The sequence below is a fragment of the Hemitrygon akajei genome, chromosome 29, assembly GCF_048418815.1.
Source record: "Hemitrygon akajei chromosome 29, sHemAka1.3, whole genome shotgun sequence".
NCBI classification, from domain to species: Eukaryota; Metazoa; Chordata; class Chondrichthyes; order Myliobatiformes; family Dasyatidae; genus Hemitrygon; species Hemitrygon akajei.
In genome coordinates, this window is record NC_133152.1 from 26,775,296 (window position 1) to 26,797,309 (window position 22,014).

Consider the following 22,014-nt stretch of genomic DNA (forward strand, 5'->3'; position numbering starts at 1 on the left):
TTCTACAAAAGCTATTTAGAGTCAGGTGTTCCAATCAATGAGATGAGATTGGAGGTGTGGGGTTGTAGAGATGTCCTACCCTATTAAAAGGACACACCACGTCAGGTTACTGACAGAGGTTGCTCTTCTCAAAAAAATGTCTGTTTACGTGCACCATGCCTCAATCAAAATAACTTTCAGCGACCGCAGAAGAAAAATTGTAGAGATACATGAAGCTGGAAAAGACGACACAGCATTTCTAAAGACCAGAGTGTTCATCAGTCCACATTAAAAGAAATTGTGTACAAATAGAGGAAATTCAGTATTGTTATTCATCTCCCTAGGAGTGGGCGTCCTGCAAAGATCACGCTAAGAGCACAAAATTCAATGCTGAAGGAGGCGAAAAAGAAACCAAGGGCAACAGCAAAAGACCTGCAGAAATCTCAAGAACTTGCTAAAGTCACTGTTCATTTGTCCACTATTAGAAAACTACTGAACCCACAGTGACTTAGAAAAAGATCAGACCATATTTTATGAGTAATGCAGACAACCAAGTAATTGTAAAGGGCTCACAAACTTTCTCTTGCATTTGTATGTCCTTAAATTACAAAATACCCCAAGCATTTTTACACAGGGATTATTAAACACAGAAGTTGCCAGCTTGTTAATCAAGGAGAAATTGAGACAGATTGCTGAAAATGAGCAAAGTTATGGCCTTTAAAGAGCTTTTTAAATAAGAAAAGAGAGGCATAAGAAGGGAAATACAGAACCAAGAATTTTGGCAGCTGAAGGCATGACTATCCACAGCGCAGCATTCAAATTCAACTAAAATGGAGAAGAATAGATACATCAAAGGGTTGTTTTATTGGGAAATATATAGATGAATAAATTGAAAACCCAGATATAAAGTTTGAAGTCAATGTGTTGTTTAACCAGAGCTAGTCTATATCCGCGTTTGGGTGAATGGAAGTTGATCCAGGTTAGGATGTAGTAAAGTCTTTGGTCCCCTCAAATTAGGGAGAGCAGACACAGAAAGAATATCCATGGGTGTGCTGGAATACACCCACTTCAGCTGTACTGCAGGTAAGACAGTCATAACAAGTAGCAAGAACAAATTCTAACACATCTTAATTTTAAAAGCACAACGCTTTACAGTATCTGCGACCCTGGTTCAATTCCCGAGGCAACCTGCAAGGTGTTTGCACGTTCTCCCTGTAACTGCATAGGTTTCTTACAGGTGCCCTGGTTTCCTCCCACAGTCCAAAGACATACTGTTCGGTAGGTCAACTGGTCATTGTAAATTGTCCTGTGATTGGGCTAGGATTAAATTAGGGGATTGCTGGGCCATGTGGTTCGAAGGGCCTATTCTGCACTGCATGTTAATAAATAAATGACCACACTGTTACACAGGTCAACAATCCCTTGCCATCCCAAATGGTATAACAGGCAGGTGAAGCATCCAACCTAACAACTGGAGGTCTATTTCTCTCTGTGGATTCCAGATCCTCACCTGATGGTACATGCTGTCGTAGAACAGTTTTTACTTCCATTTTCATATCACGCTTCGTCCGGCCTGGTTTGCAGTGAGGCAGAGCCTCAATGGTCAGGGCAGCATGTGTTGGTAAGGAGTACAGATGGTATGGGGGCTGCTCCTGTCCAACTGTAAATCCGAATACCTGGACGTTCCCATAAAGGCATTTCAATTGACACCTTCCTCGAAAGGTCAATCGCTACAAAACAAAAACAGTAGTGACAGGAAAACTGAAAACCATGGTAAAAGAATATCTTTCATTCTAAACAATGATTAGATGATATAATGTCTCACAAAAGTCAATCTCTGGGCTCACAAAAGAAAATATGACATTGGAAAAGGCCAAAGGAAGGATCAAGTGCTTCTGGGAGGGGGGGGGGGGGGGGCGAATCTGAATCGCAGAAGTTTTGAGTTGTTGTCAGGAGATAGGGACTTGTGTCCCAGGATGGTCAGAAATGTCAAGATTTCATAGAGTGACACAATGTGTAGGCCTCCGTTAGTCTCGATAGACCATGGATTTGTGCCTTGGAAAGTTTCCAGGGTGCCTCAGCCAAGGCTCGAACTAGCAACCTTCAGATCACTAGACGATCGCCTTAATGACTTGGCCACGCGCCAACACAGTATACAGCACAGAAATAGGTCCTTTGGCCCAATGTCCATAGGTGCATTATACAACATTACCTTACCAGCTCACCCTATTTGTTGATGTGAAAAATTGGAGGATCACCTGTTTTCAATGAATTCATAAGAATGCCCCTCCCTCCAAGGTCCAACAGTAAAATAGATTTTCAATAGACCAAACTAAAATGAAGACAAAAAAATATTCACGACAAGTCAGGGAAATGATACTAGAGAAGGGAAAGGCTCAAGACCATCTCAAAGGCATTGAACATATCTTGGAGCTCAGTGCAGTCCATTGTGCAAAAAACAAACCCAGAGCCACACTGCAAGGTCAGGTCACCCCTCTGAACTTAAGGTGCTGGAGACGAATGGGACATGCAAGAGAGGCTACTGTGTTGATGAGTCACTCTGAGTGAGCTGCCAAAGTCAGTGGCTGCAACTGGAGATGAAGTTTGAGGTTCACAAACTCTAAGGCCTTGTACAAAATGGGTATTTATGGAAGAGTGGCAATGAAAAAGCCCTGACTTAAAAATAGCATCTCCTGGCCTATAAAGACTTTGCAAAGTATCACTTAGAAGATGCTATAAAGATGTGGAAGTAGGTCTTGGATGAGACTAAAGTGTAACTTCTTGGCCTCAACACAAAGCGGCATGTGTGGTGTTAATCTAATACTGTGCATCAACTGGAAAACACCACCCCTAATATAAATTATGGTGGAAGTAGCTTCGTGCTATGGGGATGCTTTTCAGCAGCACGGACCGGAAATCCGGTCAGGATTGATGGGAAGATGAATGCTGCTAAATACAGAAAGATCCTGGATTAAAAACCTGCTAGCCTCTGCCAGAAAGCTGAACTGGGGAGGAAGTTCGTCTTTCAGCATGATAATGACCCAAAGCACATTGTCAGAGCAACCATGGAGTGGTTTCAAGTTCAAGTTCAAAATACATTTATTATTGAAGTATGTATACTTTATACAGCCGTTGACATTCATCTTCTTAAAATCAGCCTCAAAATAAAGAAATCCAATAGAACCCATTAAAAAAGACTGTCAAAACACCCAAAGTGCAGAAATCAAAATAAAAAAGGTGTGCAAACAATAAAAGTAAGCAAATAGCATTCAGAAACAGAAAATCTACAGATGCTGGAAATCGAAGCAACACACACAAAATGCTGGCGGAAGTCAGCAGGCCAGGCAGCATCTGTGGAAAAAAGTACAGTCCACATTTTGAGTCAAGACCCTTCGGCAGGACTGGAGAAAAAAAGACAAGGAGCAGATTTAAAAGGTGGGGGAGAGGAGAGAGAAACACAAGGTGATAGGCGAAACCGGGAGGGGACGGATGAAGTAAACAGGTGGGAAGGTGATTGGTGAAAGAGATACAGGGCTGGAGAAGAGTCTGATAGGAGAGGACAGAAGGTCATGGAAGAAAGAAAAGGGGGAGGAGCACCAGAGGGAGGCGATGGGCAGGCAAGGAGATAAGGTGAGAGAGGGAAAAGGGGGATGGGGAATGGTGAAGGGGGTGGGCATTACCGGAAGTTTGAGAAATCAATGTTCATGCCATCAGGTTGAAGGTACCCAGACAGAATATAAGGTGTTATTCCTCCAACCTGAGAGTGGCCTCATCACGACAAGAGGCCATGAGTTGAGATATTGGAATGGGAATGTGACGTGGCAGTAAAACGGGTGGCCACTGGGAGATCCTGCTTCTTCTGGCGGACAGAGTGTAGGTGCTCGGCAAAACGGTCTCCCAATCTACGTCGGAGCTGAAGTTCACAAAAGTGAGCTCACACTTTGTTAGCTGCAAACCACAGCCACAGTTCTGTGCTGAGTCGAATAAAACTTGCGGAGCAGCAAGCTGGACTAGCCAATCCCTCGCCTCTGGCCTGTACACTCTGACCTTTTCCAGTCTGGCCCAGTGCATCTATCGGTCATTCCCTGCTCCTGGTCCTGCTGCTTGTACCCAACTTTTCCAAATTCTGCTGCGCGTTTAAAACGATCAAACCTCAGGTGACAGTGCTCCGTGTGGATGTGCTCAATGGTGGGGGGAGCTTTACATGTGATGGATTGGGCCATATCCACTACTTTGTGTAGGATTTTGCATTCAAGAGCATTCCTGTTTCCCTACCAGGCCACGATGCAGCCAGTCAATATACTCTCCACCGCACATCTATAGAAGTTTGTCAAAGTTTTTGATGTCATGCCAAATCTTTGCAAGCTTCTAAGAAAGTAAAGGCACTGCCGTGCTTTGGTCATACTTGCACTTACGTGCTGGGCCCAGGACAGATCCTCTGAAATTATAACACCGAGGAATTTAAAGTTGCTGACCCCCTCCACCTCTGATCCTCCGATGAGGACTGGCTCATGGACCTCTTGCTTCCTCCTCCTGAGGTCAATAATCAGCTCCTTGGTCTTGCTGACGTTGAGAGAGAGGATGCTGTCGTGGCACCACTCGGCCAGACTTTCAATCTCCCTCCTATACGTTGATTCGTCATCACCTTTGATTCGGCCTATGACACTGGTGTCAACAGCAAACCTGAATATGGCATGGGAGCTGTGCTTAGCCACAGTCACAAATGTAAAGTGAGTTGAGCGGGAGGGGGCTAAGCACACAGACTCGTGGTGCACCTGTGTTGATGGATGTGAACAAAGGATTGGGGGCTGCATACCTTTACAAGGTGATGCAATTGGATTGAATGCCATTTGCTATTCCTCACTGTACTGAGCTAGCTGATCAAATCCTTTTGTAATTTTTGACAACCTTGTTTACTGTTAATGATACCTGTAAAATTACTAACCATTTCTTGTACATTCTCATCCAAACAGTTCACATAAATGACAAACAACAACCATCTATTCCTGTGCAGACTATTTATCAGAGGCCCCCTGTCTAAAAATCAACCTTTGTTCCCAGTGCACTTGGAGATAAGGGAGGGGTTGACGGAGGAGGAAAAGGAGAATTAAACCTTTTCCCCTTACCTGTGATGGTGACATGAGGACGATACTCTGCTCATTCCCAATGTTCACTGCAGTGAAATGTAATCTTGCTGTGACATCAGAGGATGCAGTGCCACTGTCAACAAAATCTTCATATGGTTCACCACTGAGTACACCATTAACCGTAAACAAGCCAGTATTCGCACATTGCTCTGTGCCTTCCTCTGCCTCCTCAGTTCCATTGGTCTGCTCCACTAACGTCCTGCTTTTGTGAAGTGAACCATTGACCTTTCCACCTAAGCTCTGAGGTGGCGGCCCAGCGTTACTTTCTTCCTCGTCTTCTTCATGCTGCTGATCAGTATTTGATCTCTGATCTTCATCATCATCAGGCTTTTCTTCTGCACTTTCCCATTCAACAGCATTGATGGCGCTGGGTCTATGGCGTGGTCGCTTCAGTCTACGGCGACAAGGTGCAAGCAAGCAGCACCGGCGCGTAAGCACACTCAACTGCTTGGCCCCTGAAACATCAGTCAGCACCAACATGGTCTTGCGCTTCCACCTGCGGCGCCGAGTTGCTGTGGGAACAGCCTGGTTCAGACTCACCCGCCCTGGACTACTGACTCTCATCTTCTGTTAGTCTCAGGACGATCCAGCTGTTTAAGAGGAGAAATAGTATTAAAATCAGTCCCTTATACAAGTCTATACAACTTTCTGATTCATGCTTACACACTGATAGACAGATCTTACAGAATGATTCTTTGGAAATTAGGAAGACCAAGAAAATGTACTGTATTTCTTAAAATCCTTGTGTTTCAGTCTCTGCTATTTATCATTACTTTGTAGCAGAAATAAAAATGGTCTCAGATATTTGTTTTTCATTGCCTAACTGTGCCTCTTCTCTAAACTCTCAATACTTAATCAGTCATCACTCCCAAACCTCCATTGCCTTAAACACTTCAGCCAGCTCTGAACCCTGTCAGGATAATGGCATTGTGTGAGCACACAGCCCATAAACTGCCTATAATTAAAAGCTCCTTATAATTGTTGCTAACTCCATACACCTTGATAATCATTTGTTGCTAACTTCATATGCCTTGATAATTATTTAATGCATGAAACATAGCCAGCCACAACACTGACTGCTCACTATAATGCACGTTGCAATAAATTCCAATTATTTATGGCTCCTATGCCTCATGTGACAATCATCAGAGCTTACAGTAACTCAAAAATATTCTGAGCAAACCATGTTGCTTTAAGCATACCTATTCTCACATTACATAAAATCACATCAAACTGTTAATCCTCACATTATTATTCTTGATCTCAATGTGAATTGATCTAGTTTCATTCCATCATCCGCAAATAAATAACTACCTAGCCTTGCACATTTCTCCTGATTTGGGCACGTGACGAGCAACGGATTTTCATATAACTTTTGATAAAGTCCCACATAGGAGGGTGGCTAACAAAGTTGTAAAACACACAGAAGCGGATGCAATGCTGACACACACTGAGAATTGATTATTGGGCAGAAAGCAAGAATGGATCATATGAATCTTTCTCAAGTTTACATGTTGTGTCAATACTGTTGGGGCTGGTGTTTTGCACAGAAGCTATTCATAATTTATACAATGATCTGGCTGAGAGAACTAATGTCATTTTTCCATTTGGGCTGATAATACTAAACGCCGTATTACTGTGAGCAGAGAGGAGGTTGCAAAGAGATATCAAGGGATTACAGACAAGCTGAATGAGTTGACAAGAACATGGCAGATACAAAATAACGTGCAAAAATGTTAAACTATCCCTAACCTTGCCTCTGTTCCTCTTCTGCAACCCTCTCCAAACCTCACTCTTTTTGTCTCTTTACCCCTCCCCACTTTATGCCTCCAGTCGATAACGACCCACGTTACTTTCTCTACTCTTTTTACGCCACTGTCGCCAACGAGGCTAACAAATTATCCCTTTTCATTGCGCCTCCCGTCTTCATTTCCATCCACTTATCTTCATTCTCGCTTCCCCATCTTTAACAACAAGCTGCATTTTAACAACATGACTAACATAAAGCCTCTCTTACTGGCTCTGGCCCCGGCGGTCCCGCTCACACCGTGCTGGCCTACGAGATATAGGTGGCCGATCGACATCGCTCCCGGAATTACTTCCGTTTGGCGCCTCCTGGTGGCGGGAGGTCATAGCAGACAGCGAAGCTCTTCAGCAACTTCCAAAGACACCTCTGCAGAGAACCCTTCATCCGATTGTTCCAAAATCGGGTTCCCCCTCACTCGTTCGTTTGGCATATGAGCCGGGGTCCAGAGTTTGTTTACCCCTCCTGAGAATTTTGTAATTTTTTCTCCCCAGAGACGCTACTGGCGTGTGCTTCCTGTTTCTATGTTGCTGGATCTGGGGGGGGTCAGGAACATAGGCCTGATAAGTGGCTTTCTGGTCAACAATGTCGTCTAGCTGTGCCAGAGTCGAGCGTTGGGAACTTGGGTCAAGTAGAGTTCGGTATGCTGATTGTAATGAGAGCCAGAGACCGGAGCTTAGTCTGGAGAGGTGGTAAAAAAGGTGAGTGGGAAGGGGGTAGGTGAGATGTCAAGAGGCACATAGTGGATAAGAGTTCCAAGAGGGTACCTGCTAGATAGTAGTTCCATGTGTGAGATACCACCCATGCAACAGAGTCTGGTCTCTAGACATCGTTGTCTCCCTTGTCACTGGATTGAGTCCCAGTTCTGTGAAGCTTGTATGGTGCTGGTGTGTTCCATGATATAAAGTACACACATGCAACACACACAGGTACCCTCTACTCTACTGTGTGATGTTTGGAATTTTCAAAGTTAGGGCCTTCAAGGACAATCCCAGTGATGACAAACCCGAATACTGATCCACAATCCTAGCATGGGTACTCAAACACTTTGACATTGACATTGTCACCCTAACAGAAACATGTTGAGCATGAGGTTGTCACTTTAAAGAACAAGCCAGTACCTTCATTTAGAAGAGCAAATTGAAGAAAGAAGATTGTCCTTACACACTGATCTTAGCAATCAAGAATGAGTTAGTCCAAAATCACAGTGACTCCCCATGGAATTATCAAAAGTCATGATCCTTCAGATCACTTTTTCACAGAACCAAAATTCAATGTCAAGTGCACATGACCCAATCCTGGAAACCTCTGACAAAGCACAGTGGAACTTCTGCGCCACACATGAAAGCATCTTGGTCCCCCATCTCAGAGGGAGACAACTGGGTGACATTAATACCAGGTTGAAAAGAGATGCAGCCCTTTGGAAAGGCATAATTGGCAAGGAAATAGTGAGGAATGAGAACTCCATTGGGGCCGTCCTTTTGACAAAATGTTGGAGCAGCGTCTTATTATGCTGAAAATCCTGTTTTATCATTAGAACGGGTGTATGCATCACGATACTTTGTCTAATTGAGCGACCACAAAAATATCTCAGCATAGATGGTACCAAGGCTGGTGCCAATCAGTGCTGGAATGAACACCAGATAATCCACCCAATTATTTCCATCAATCTGGACCCAAAGTAACAGCATTAATAGATGCATCGTTGCAAGATCAATGTCCAATTTCTCAAGGACCCCATGAAAAGAGATCAAATGGCACGTCACATTACAACCTGCTAACTCCCCGCCAGAGTGTATCTAGAGCAGGGGTTCCCAACCAGGTGTCCCCAGATCCCTCAGTTAATGGTAGGGGGTAATGGCATAAAAAAAAAGGTTGGTACCCCTGATTTAAAGTAACCATAACTTATGGACAGCCCTGAAGTCCACTTTAACTGGAACCTGTGAACAATCTCTTGGCATCCAAGAAGAATTCAGAGTAGATACAGTAAACTTAGAGGCAATCTTGAATTGGTCCAAAGTGATTAAGACCAACAGGTGATTAATTATTTTTGCAAAACTATATCTACTAAGTAACAAACAAAAAACCAAACAATTCCGTGAATAATGCTAATCGGTGGTGTATGCAACACAATTACTTCAACAGTAGCTTTTCAGCATATAAACAAATATAACTTTTAACACGTACAAACAAGCTGGTTTGTTAACAACTAATTAAAATATAACTTAACTAGGCTTCAAGAAATGTCATTCAAAGCACTTATTAAAAAATTCTTTTGTCCTTCTATAAGTTTCTGATTAACATTCACCTTTGTTGGCTTAGTCACATTTTTAGCAATAGATGCTTTTAAAAGTGGAATCTTAAAAGTATAAATATTAAGTTTCTTTGTGAGGTCTGCAAATCCAACAATGGGTTTGGAATACATCAGAGCTTAATGTTCTTTCTCCTGCTCTCAGTCACTCAATTCAAACTGTCCTCAATTAATCCCATTAACAGGATTGACATCCTTCAACTGTAGAGATGTGTGGTTGTTTTGTCATTATTACTGTAAGTCTTCTGATATCCCTAAGGCGGGTAAGAGGTTAGTTAAACTGTTAAATTAATTTTACAGATTAAACAGAACATTAGAAGATTAGAAAGTTTTTGATAAGAACAGGCCATTCAGCCCAACAAAGCTTGCCAAAATCCTATTCACATAGTGTGTTAAATAACTACCAAGTTTAGATTTGGAAGTCTCTAAGGAAATACTCTCAACTACACATCTAGGTAGTTTGTTCCATGTGTCCACAACTGGCTGTGTAAAGAAATGCTTCCTGATGCCAGTCTGAAATCTCCTCTTACCAGCCTCCACCTATGGCCCTGTGTCATTGATGATGGATTAATTTTGAAGTAGTGGCTGGCATCCACCTTACTTATACTCTTAATGATTTTGAACAGTTCTATCATGTTTCCTCCCGTTCTATGTCTACTTGGGCTAAAATAATTTAATTATTTCAATCTTCCTAGCTCATAGCCTACAGCCCTGGAATGAGTTTACTCACCCTTCTCTAGACTCTCTCCAGTGCCTTCACATCCCTTACAGAATATGGTGACCAAAACTGTACACAGTATTCAAGGTGTGGCCCCACAAGTGCATTATACAGCTTAAGAAGAATGTCTCTAGACTTGAACTCCACTGAGTGCATTATATAACCCAACATTAATTATCTTTCCTAATCACTTTCCTAATTATATATCAAGACATATAATGCATTGTTTTGATGTTGATAGTGATGAGTTTACCAGGATGCCCAAATCCTTCTCATACAGTGCACATTCTAATTCAAGACCCTCCACTGTATATTTATATACAATATTTCTACTTCCTGCATGTACTACTTTACATTTACTTCCATTAAATTTCATCTGTCATTTATCTGCCCACATCTGCATTTTGTTTAGATCCAACTGTATTTATTTCCGTTTCCTGAACGTTATCAGCCCATCCTCTAACTTTGTGTCATCAGCAAACGTTACTAGTTTATTTGTTATGTGCTTATCCAAATCATTAAACTTAATTAGAAACAGCAGCGGCTCCAAAACCAATCCTTGCAGAACCCATCTTCTAGCATCTTCGATGGTGAAAATTATCCTCTCACCATAACTTGTTGTTTTCTGTTTTTGGGCCAATTCTGCACTCATTCACACACCTTATCCTGAATTCCTTATGTCCAGTAATTTGATTTTTAACCTCTCGTGAAGTGCCTTGTTGAAAGCCTTCTGAAAGTCCAAGTAGATGTCAACCGCTTTATTGTTATCATAAATTTTAGTAGCCTCTTCATAGAACTCCAGCATATTAGTAAAACATGATTTCACTTTCTGGATCCATGCTGGCTTTCTGCTAACATGTCTGTTCTTATCATCTACTTTCCCATCTCATTCTTTATTATTGCTTCCATTATCTTATCTGAAATACACATTAAGCTTATTGGTTGACAGTTATCAGGGTCAGTGTAGTCACCCTTCTTATATATTGGGACAAGGTTAGCCCATTACCAGTCCTTAGGGATTTCACCAGACTTTAATGACTTTTGAAAAATACATGTTAGGTGTTTGTATGGTATATATTATCACAGATCTCTTGAAGTACCCTTAGATATATGTTGTCTGGCCCTGGAGATTTATTAACTTGCAGCTGAAGCAGGACCTCGCTTTCTAAGATTTTTAAGTCACTTAAAACACCTTTTTTTCTCTACACTTACTGGCATATTGTTAATGTCTTTGCAGGTAAATAATTTTAGTGAAATATAAGTTAAGAGTATCTACCCAAGTCCTTCTGTATATAATTTAACACCCCTCTATTATTCCTAATACATTTAACTTCATCCTTAAATTTTCTTTTACTATTAAATTATTGAAAGCATTTCTTAGGGTCAGTCTTAGCATTATCAGCAATATCCTTCCCAACCTGCCTTTTGGCAATCTGAATTTCCCTCTTGACTAAAGCTCTCATATTTTCATATGCCCTACAGTCAACATCATTACTATTTTTCTGTATTCCTTATATAACTGTGTCTTCTTCGATAATTTTTAATGTATATCTTTATTCAGCCATGTAGTTGATCTATTGTTTTTATTGCTTTTCCCGACCTTGGGTATGAACTTTTCCTGCACTGTATGTACTATCTCTTTAAATCGATGCCATTGTTCCTCAACTGACTCAACATTAAGTGGTTCCTTCTAGTTTACCTTCTGAAGTCTTTGTCGATTCTGCACAAACTTTGCCTTTCTGAAATTCAATTTAATGGCTTTGGTTTTTATTGATATACTCTCCCAAAAAACTTCAAGATCAACGATATTACAATCACTTGTTCCTAAAGGCTCAACAACTTCTGAACTCAAAATTCTATAGTGATTGTTAGAGAATATCAAACTTGGACAGGTCTCCCCTCTTGTTGGTGCATTAACATACTGGGTCAAAAAACAATTACTCAATAACTCAATGAATTCAGTTTCCTGTAATCCATTAGTCACTGGGTTCTCTCACTTAATATTTGGGAAATTAAAGTCACCCATAACTATAATATCACCCTCAGAACTTGCTTTTTTAATATTCTGTTAGAGTTGTGTATTAAAATCAGTATCAGCATTAAGGGTCTATTACATACATCCAATATTATTCCCTTATCCTTACAGCTTTCAGTTCTCACCTACATATCTTCACTAAGCTTTTCCTAAGTAAAGTATATTCTTTAATTCTATATTCAACACCATCCTTTGAGGTCCGCCTGTTTTCAGTTATTGCTATTACATCATACAGTACTTGTATGTACTTGCATATAATTCCAGGTCATTTATTTTACTTTTAGTACTTGCATTTATACAGTCTATTACTGATGTTTTTCATACAATTCTGACCCATTTTTGTATTTTTGAAGGCTATAGTTGGTTTATATCCAAATATGTTATTTTCCACTAAGACGTTTAAACAGTTGAGCCTGGCCTGTTCTAAGTTCCCTGCCTCCCCCACCGCCTCCCATCACTATTCCCTAGTTTAAACAGTCCTCAACTAACTGAAGCATACACCTATGCAGTATATTAGTGCCCCTCCAGTCTAGATGCAACCCATCCTGGCGGTACAGGTTCCATCTGCCCCAAAAGTCATCCCAATGTCCCATAAACCTATGCCCTTCCAACTTACACATTGACTTGAGCCGCACATTAATCTCCTCCATCTTATCTGGACTGACGCGTGGCACAGGCAGAACTTCTGAGAAGACCACCTTGTCAGTTCTGCCCCGAAGCTTTCCACCTAACTCTTCAAATTTACTTGCAGAACTGACAGCTTGCCCTTAGCTATGTCATTTGTTCCGATGTGGACAATGACTACTGGATCCACCCCAGCTCTGGTCTGGAGCTTATCTGCTTATCCAGGGAGATCTCCTACTTGTGCTCCTGGTAGGCAACACACCGTATGAGACTGCTTGTCAGTACACACCTGATTCTCAACCCCCCCCCCCCCAATAATTGAGTCCCTTACTATCACTACTTTCTTTTCACGGGGTTTAGGTTTAGGATTAGAGAGGGTCCTGTGAGGCTGCTCCATCCTGCCTACCACCTCAGAGGTTTCATGATCATTGTTGAGCATCGTTAGGTGTTCAAAATGGTTGGACACTTCCAACTCTGGAGTTGATGCCCCCGGACAGTGTGCACCTATTACTCTGTGGTTCCTTCCCACAGTAACTCACCTGTCTCTTTCTTTCTGCTCTGGAGTCTCAACCTGTGCCTCTCTTGGGGTGCACACTACCTCCCAAAAGGATATCTGGAACACATCTGCCAATTCTCTACAACATCAGTCAGCTACTTCCTCCTCAAGTTCAGCTACCTTGTTCTCAAGGTGTTGGATAATAAACAGATTAATTAGTGAATATAAACAAAGGTAGCTTTAAATTAGCACTAATTTTTAAAAGTGTATCTCAATTTGATAATAATTAAGCTTTCATCTTGCTTTCCTTTCTATCCTTCACTTGCCCTTTTTGTTTCACATATATTTTCTGAGTGTTTTATCCTTCTTTCTTTCCTTCTCCATCTTAAAGGAGACTCTCTGTGTTCTGCTGGTTTACCTTGTCGGCTCAGCAAAAATGACCAAACAGATGATCACAAGCCAGTCAAAACTCTGAGTGAACAATTCCTACGTTACACAAATTCACTAGCGAGAACTTCTGAAATCACAGACCGTATTCATCAAGTTTTTGGAAGAGAGGGAGAGACAGGTAAGCCGCATCACTTTGATGTGGGTGTCATTACAACCTATGCGGATATTCAAGGTTTATAAGATGACACAAAAGTGCTGGAGATAATGGAATCTGGAGCAAAAATCAAGCTTCTGGGGGAACTCAGCAGGTTCAGGCAGAATCTTTGGAGGCAAAGGAATTGTTGAAGTTTTAGGTCAAGTGTTTACAGAAGAGAGCCAGTATAAAGAGCTGAGAGGGAGTGGTGAGGCAGAGGATGGCAGGCAACAAGTGGAACCAGATGAGATGCTGGGCACACGCATCCAGGTGAAGGGAGGGGAGGGGTCAAGTCAGGAGTTAGCGATTGATGAGCAAAGGGAAGAGACAGATTAAGAAAGAGAAATAAAATATGAAAAAGGGGTAGATGAGGGCTTGTGCTGGAGGTGGAGACGGGCTGGAAAGTGAACTGGAAACAATACACTGCAGATGCTGGAATCTGACATATAAGGAAGGTGACAAGTGGAACCAGATAACAAAATGATGAGGGGCAGATGAAACTAGTTGAAGAAACAGACAGGAGAATCAGAAGGTGCAGTGTTGGTTGATAGGCAGATGGAAATTGGTGGGGAAGAGGAATGGAACTGGGTGACAGAGGTGTGTGGTGAAACATGAGAAAGGACCACAGGGAGTATGAATTAAACAAAGTTAGAAAATTCAATGTTCATGTCATTGGATTACAGATTTCTCAGGGGGAATATGAGGTACTGTTCTTCTAATTTGTGGTTGGCTTCATCTTGGCAATGGAGAAGGTCGAGGACAGACAGGTCAATGTGAAAATGGGAAGGGGAGTTGATTTTTTCTTAACGTCTGTCATTAGTTCTCTCTACCTAAGATCCACAAGCCTCTGTCTCCTAATTCCATCACCCATCCTCACATCCAGCTCCCATCTTTCTCCTTGCCTGGTTCCACCTATCACCTGCCAGACAGTGTCGCACCTTTCTTTTTCAGCTTGTTATAACTTATATATTCTATGTCCTCTGCACTTTCAGTCCAGGTGCAGTGTTTTGACTGAAATGTTGACTCGTTCTTTGCCTCCATGGATGCTGCCTGACCTACTTAGTTCCTCTATTAGTTTTATGCTCAAAATTTATAATGCAGGAAGTTAAAGGGGTTTTTTTTCAGTGGATTTAATGTTGCTGGGTCAATAGTGGTTTTAAGTACAATCTGAATACTTCAACATGACTGCTAAATGATAATTCTAAAATAATCCTGAAGAAATGTAATCAGTTTTGTGGTAAGAAAACACAATTGCAAGATAAACAGATTCTTCCTTGGCAGAGATCTATCCTTGAAATTGAAGATTTCAACTCCCAAGATTGTGGGAGTTTAACTTAACTGTTAAAGCTTGATTCGTAAGAGATTACATTATATAAAGAGCTTTTAGGGGGAACAAAACAACATGAGAACAAGGAGTAAGAATTTATCTAGGAAGAAACCAAATTAATGATTTGGATTGTCAACAGTTCATCTGAGCAGTTCAGAAACAGAAGGGATGAAACAGAGGTAAATGCAAGGCAAAATAAGTTGAATTTTGAACATATATACTGTAAATGCAGATCTATTTGAATGCACATAAAAATGTGTGGATAAGTTTTGTGAGCGACACACACCAGGCCCCTTTAAGGATCAACGATGGAAATGGTGAACAGCTTCAAGTTCCTGAAGGTCAATGTCTCAGAGAATCTTCCTTAAGCCCAACACATAGATGGCAAGTGGCAAGGTGAAGTGAAGGTGGCGATTACAGGTCTGGTTACATCCTTTGAATCCTTTATGAGTGTGCCTGTAGACAGGGGAACTGCAAATCTCTTTTCAAAGAAGGTGCAGCAAATGTAAGGATAGACCAGTCAATCTCATCTCAATGTTAAGGAACTCTTAGGGGAAAATAATGACAAAATAATATGAGTAGAAATCAAGTGTAAATGAATTATCAATTGAGAACTTCAGTGGTGTAACAGGGCATATTTAAGCAGGAGTGTGGTTGATGTTATGTACATAGATTTCCAAATATATGTTAAATTCAGCACTATTTTAAAAAATGAACACAACTGAAGCTAGTGTTTTTCTAATAGTATTTAATTGAACAAATTTATGGAAATCAACATCTGTTAAGACATATGGACAATGTCTGCAGGTAAAGTTATATTGAACATTTGTAAAATACTGACTACGCAATTTCGCGGAGCAGCTTTAGAATGGGTGGAGAGAAGAGCTGCTAGAAAAAATACACATATGAAAGATTTGAGTGACATTGAGGTAGAAGGAATATTTCATTTGTTTTCCGTAGAAGTTTGAGACCAGAGATATCCAAAATTATGGAGATTCTGATTTTATTCTATTAGAAGGTTGACTAATCAGAGAACAATTTAAGGTAATCGTTAGACAACATGAGGAAAAACTTATGTGCTTGTTATCAACATGAAAGATTCTGCAGTTGCTGGAAATCCAGAACAATGCATACAAAATGATGGAGGGACTCAGCAGGTCAGGCAGCATCTATGCAGAGGGATAAACGGTTGACATTTCAGGCCAGGTTATGATTGTTATTGAACTGATTGGAAACCATGCATATAGGAATTATAACATTCAAAACATGACTTGAGTGGGAGAGGAAATATTTTGAGGAATTATGGATTATGGAATGGGATAAAAAAGACATTTCATTCAAGGCCCAAAGATTCAAATTCAGATTCATTTATCGCATGTGCATTGAAATAAATAGTGAAATGCACTGTTTGAATTAACAATCATCGCAACCTAACTATGTGCTGGGGTCAGTCTGAAAGTGTTGCCATGCTTTTCAGTGCCAGCATAGTGTACCCACAATGCTCGGCAGAACACATAATAGATAATAAGACCATAGAATATAGGAACAGAATTAGGCCATTTGGCTCATCAAGTCTGCTCCGTCATTTCATCACGGCTGTTCCATTTTTCCTCCTAGCCCCAATCTCCTGCCTTCTCCCTGTATCACTTCATGCACTGACCAATCACAAATCTATTAACCTATAGGGACATACCTGAATTGGGACAAGACTTAAGACTGGGATGCGATTTGGGATAATGCTGCCGATGCTTCGAAAAACCCAAATCCTCGGTATATACACTTGAAATTTTGTCATAGAGCATATCTAACACCAAGAATTAGACATCAAATGGGACTGGTTCCTGACCCATATTGCTCATTTTGCCCCCACGGAACCATTGGCTCTTTTATACATGTTGTATGGGAATGTCCAGGGGTTTTTGGTTTGTGGGGGAAGATTATCAGTACTCTTACAGAACTAACGGGGGTACAATTACCACTGTACATCTTCTAAACGATGACTCCCACATTTCCCTTACGGAAAAAACATGCAAAATCTGGCTGGTAGGCCTGACTGCAGCTAAGAAGATTGTAGTCCAGCGTTGGAAACCTCCCCATGATATTTCAAGTACTCACTGGCTTCAGAGCTTTTTGGACATTTCTTACCTGGAATGACCAAACACAATCTTAATGTGAACAAATTTGATATCTAACTTAAAAGATCTTCTGCTAAAATAGGAATGCTCCATCTGTGTATGTTCTGCTATTCAGTTGGTTGGTGGAGGGGAGAGGGATGGGGGGGGGAGGGGTGGAGATGGGGTGGGGATCAGGAAGAAGATGAGGGGTGGGGGTGATGGTGATGAAGGTTGGGGGGTGGCTGGGTTAAACAGTCAAAATGTAATTGGCAACTGGTTGTATTGAATGTAATTTGTTGGTGTTGCAATAAAAATCAGTGATTTAAAAACCCTATCAACCTCTGCCTTAAATATACATAAAGAATTGGCCTTCACAGCTGCCAGTGACAACAAATTCCACAGACAGCTAAACACAGAAGGCAACAAAGCAACAACAGCAAAACAAGCCCCATTCGTTCCTACCTCTGAAATACACGCACGCACGCGGACATGCGCACACAGACACACACGCACACACAGACATACACATCTCCTAACGGCAAGACGGGCCATCTCCAGCCTCTAGTGGACTTGCAGATTCGCCAAAATTGGGCTTCAACTTCTCTGGCTATTGGGCCTTGACTTTGAGACATCCGAGTGACCTTCGGGCTTTGATTTTTGATATTGACCCCAAGACTCATTAATGATGACCAATGAGCACCCTGATCTCCAGGCCTCAAATGCTGGGCTCTCTGATGACTGGGACCCCAATCAATAAGCCACAAAATCCAGTCTCGCTGACTTGATTGTGTTACGAATGTGGAGCAACTCTGAGGGGCCGAAGGGTGCAAAGTCACCCCCTCCTTTTTGAGAATTGCAAGATCGCTATTATTTCGGGTCTGAGACCCAGGAAATGAGAGAGATACATATCATGTCAATAATGAGAGAGCAAGACGCAGGATCACAGCAAAGGCAGTTGCCATAGACAACACAGAATACACAAGGTAGGGGAATGCCTCCTAACAAAGCGGAACGGAACCACTGATTACTGCTATTGTCTCTTGGAGAAGGAATTGTGTATTGAGTACTGTACTATTCATTGAAACCCCTCAGGGACAACCAGAGTGGTCTGGTTCAGGGATTGCATCATCCCAACCTGATTGACATCTGAGACCCCGTGAGTGAGGATAAAAGTAGGGTCTGGGGAACACCCCTTAGATGCACCAGGAGAAACGCTAGAAATCCAGTGACAGTGTTTTATAGCGAAAGCCGGTGGGAGCTTGTGTGTGTCCTCCCTTGCCTGGGTGGCGGGCTCATCACGGAAGAACGGTTTAGCTAAAGGAGAGGTCACACTTGAACGGCCACACCAACGAGACTCCGACGGATCGAAATCATAAAGGAAGGTTGGAAAAACCCGTAGCGGTAACTGTTCCCATTCTCCTATCTCTGTCTTTCTCTCCAACAATTGCAGCACAGCGACAAACAAACAACGGCAGCCTGTGTGAACTGCAGCGAATTTTATATTTCCATCGGACAATTCATTATCCCCTAGACAATGATAGAGCTTATTTCTTATTGATTATTATTATACCCGCACTTTTAGGTTTAGTATTGACGACGTATATTATCTGTATATTTGCATTGATATTATTTTTGTGTATTTTTACTGATAAATACTGTTAAAAATAGTATCATCAGACTCCAACGGACGTCTCTATCTTTGCTGGTAAGTAACCCAGTTATGGGGTTCGTAACAATAGACTGAATAGCCTAATTCTGCTCTTGTGTCATGTCACCATCACTTGCAGCTTCTTCCATGTAGAACTTTGATCCCAGAACTTGCTGATGACTCACTGACCTGGTCTGCCAGCCTGACATCTGATCACAGCATCCTTTATCACTTGTCCATATTGCTGGCCATCAAATGCAGAATGGAGGCCTTGACTCTGCTCTGACCTCTAATTCCCCAATATCCATGTCTCTAAACCCTAACCTGAACCCTAACTCACCTCTCTAATCCCAAAATTATCCTTATCAACCTAAAACAAAACAACTAAAAAGGGCTGAATGACTTCCTTCGGTTTCTAATACACCGAACCTCAATGCTAATGGTGTAACCCTTACTCTACTCTAACCGAATGTCCAAATCCTGAAGCTAAAGAATTATTGTCACTAATGTAATATACGAAAGCGACAGGAGCATAGAGGTTAGATTATTGGGTTGCGTTAGGTTGCAAGGCTTTTTTGACTATTGATTGCAGTTAGTGCAGGAAGAAGGCAGAAGGTAAAGGATCCCTCCCTGATCGATCAATTAATCATTCCTGAAATCTGGCCCTAAATTCAAAGGCAATGGTCCCTGCTATTCAAAAAATAGTAGAGAAAATACATAAAAGCTAAGCATTTTCAAAACAATGTTTCTCACTCAATTAAATCAGGTAGTGGATGTGCTTCCTCCCATTCATTCCAAATTATTGGAAAGTGCCCTTGGATCCCCTCCTCAGTTAGCCTTCAAGAAAGGTGAACATTGGGAAATTGCGGAATTATTGAAATGTATTGCGATATAAATTCAGGTGTCTCAACTTGCCTTTCAGTTGAAGTTTTCATCCCATTGAAAGGATCTCCTGTTGCTATTTACTGTCTGACCCCAGAGTTGAGTCAGAAAACCATCAGCAATCCCTTGACTTTCTGGTGGAGAGAGGGGATATCCCAGGCACATGTCACAGGTATGTTAATCAAAACTGAGACTGCAACTAATGGAGAGTCAAGGAATGAAATATGTCGTTAAATGGAGTCAATATGAGCAGTAGTCAGCTACAAAACTGATTCTTCTCTCTAATTTTCATTAAGAAAAACTTTCTAATTATTTTGTTAATTTATTGCCCTCCTACTTCTCTGTTTTCTTAAATTCCTGTGACTTCACATCATTCCCTTTAGGATAAAGTTGGATGGAGTAAGAAAATAAGTTGTTTCCTTGCCGTTTTAGCAAGCTTCTTTCATTAATTTCTGCCGAATACTCTCTCTATAACTGAAAAAGCAAATACATAATGGGGTGATAATTTAAGGGAGTAAACAGAAAACAAAAATAATATTTTTTTAAAATCCTATTTACCTCACCAGTAATGCTGTTCCTAATTCAAATATTTGCATTTATTGGGAAGCAAATATTTGCTTTTATTATAAAAAGTGTCCAATTTATAATTTTTGTTATTTCCACTGCTCAGAGAAAACAAGTTTATTTAATTTGAAAATTCAGTTGTGGAATCCTGATTATATAGGTACCTTTTTGAACTGTTGAAGGTTGTGGCCTTTACAACTTAACCAAGCTTTGAGCTCTAACCTGTCACTATTTTTTGGGTGAAAACTATTTTCAACTCTTCTTGAATCCTAACTTAAGTCGGTGTCTCCTAACCATCAGATTCCTGAGAAGGGAAATAAGCAAAGAAAATACACCAGTGCTTGTACTTCCTCATAAGGCTAAGGAAATTTGACATGTTCCCAATAACCCTGACCAATTTTAACAGATGCACCACAGAAAGCATCCTATCTAGATGTATCAAGGATAGGTAACGTATCTGTTCAGGACCGCAAAAAATTGCATTGTTGTGAACACATCATGAAACCCATTCTCCTCGCCACTGTTTTGGGAAAGTAGACAACATGATCAAGGACCCCCCTCATCCTGGTCATTCTCTCTTCTCCCTCCCATCATACCGAAGATACAAAAACTTGAAAACATGCACAACGAGGCACATCATCTTCTATCTCTCTGTCTTAAGACTATCTTGAACAGTCTTCTTATATGGTCATGTGTTCCTCTTCACAAATGTATTAACATATAGTGCTTTCACGTAGCTGTTTCACTCCACTTTGGTAAAACTGTACCTTGGTACAGAAAAACTTTTACTCCTGGTACAAGACGAGTCCCTGCTGCAAATCTGTATCATAAGTGAAGGGCTATTTTTGAAGAGTAGGGCAATGGACTGACTGGTTAGTCCTCTTAGAGGGCTGGCTTAGCGTATTTTATTTTAATTAGAGAAATAGCACAGAATAAGCTCTTCTGGTCCTTTGAACCGCACCGGCAGCAATCCAGCAATTTAACCCTAGCCTATATTGGGTCAGATAACTGACTACTATTTTGTAGAATTCATTGATTCTCTCTGATGACCCCTGAATTAATCTGTCTAGGAGGAGAGGGTGATCAGTACAGAGTGCGGCTTGATGGGAGTCTGATGTTGCTAAACTGGGAAACTTCGAAGGCCACTGGTTTCTATTACTGCACCACAAAGTACATCTACGACCAGAAGGAACAGAGGCTCACACTCCGTTTTTGTTTAGTAGGTGAGCCGACTTTCACGATGTTAACTAAAAATTCAAAGAATAATTTTTTGCTTCTCCTTATCAAAATTCACTAGGGTGTAAATCACTTGGAAAGCACCAACTTCTATGCTATGTAATTGAAAATTCATTTTCCTGTAGTGAAATGCAAGAGCAAAATGTCCTGCATCATTCCAGAAAACACTTTTGGGTATTTCTTGGTGAGTTGTGTTTGCATGACTGACACTATTTCATTGTGAATCATGTGAGCATCCATGTGAGCTAATCTCCTGATTCTTTGATCCTTCGTAACATCTGAAAAGTCACTTAAAATTGTGCCGAGGTATTAATAGAAATAACATCCAGTCGTCTAGAAAATCTGCTGGTCTAGCACCACTCAGATCCCTCTATACTGTTTAAATGATTATTATTGGCTACCCACACAACATTTAAGCTTTGCTTGTTCTGTGTAGATGTGAATGCTACTGGACAATAGTTGTTAAGATAGCTCGCCCTGTTCTTCTTGGGCAGTGGTATGATTGTTACCCTTTTGAAACAGGTGGGAACTTCTGACTGTAGCAAT

General features: G+C 41.1%; 2 protein-coding genes across 4 annotated transcripts in view; one reads left to right on the forward strand and one right to left on the reverse strand.

Moving 5' to 3' along the window:
* LOC140718367 (polynucleotide 5'-hydroxyl-kinase NOL9-like) overlaps nt 1–7,237 on the reverse strand; it is a 28,114-nt gene extending 20,877 nt beyond the window's left edge. Inside the window, exons 1-3 of one of the 3 annotated variants that reach the window (XM_073031993.1) lie at nt 7,128–7,237; nt 5,106–5,716; nt 1,490–1,709 (exon numbers count right to left, since the gene is read on the reverse strand). In XM_073031993.1, coding sequence (XP_072888094.1) covers nt 1,490–1,709; nt 5,106–5,690 — 805 coding nt within the window. In that variant the 5' untranslated portion in view covers nt 5,691–5,716; nt 7,128–7,237. The other 2 variants (XM_073031991.1, XM_073031992.1) reach the window with 2 other exon arrangements.
* Nucleotides 7,238–13,513: 6,276 nt separating this feature from the next.
* The window catches only part of LOC140718566 (zona pellucida-binding protein 1-like), a 36,306-nt gene continuing 27,805 nt past the window's right edge, over nt 13,514–22,014 (forward strand). Inside the window, exons 1-3 of the mRNA XM_073032534.1 lie at nt 13,514–13,682; nt 19,709–19,840; nt 21,303–21,455. Of these exons, the coding sequence (XP_072888635.1) occupies nt 21,347–21,455 (109 nt within the window). The 5' untranslated portion in view covers nt 13,514–13,682; nt 19,709–19,840; nt 21,303–21,346. The remainder of the gene's footprint in view (nt 13,683–19,708; nt 19,841–21,302; nt 21,456–22,014) is intronic.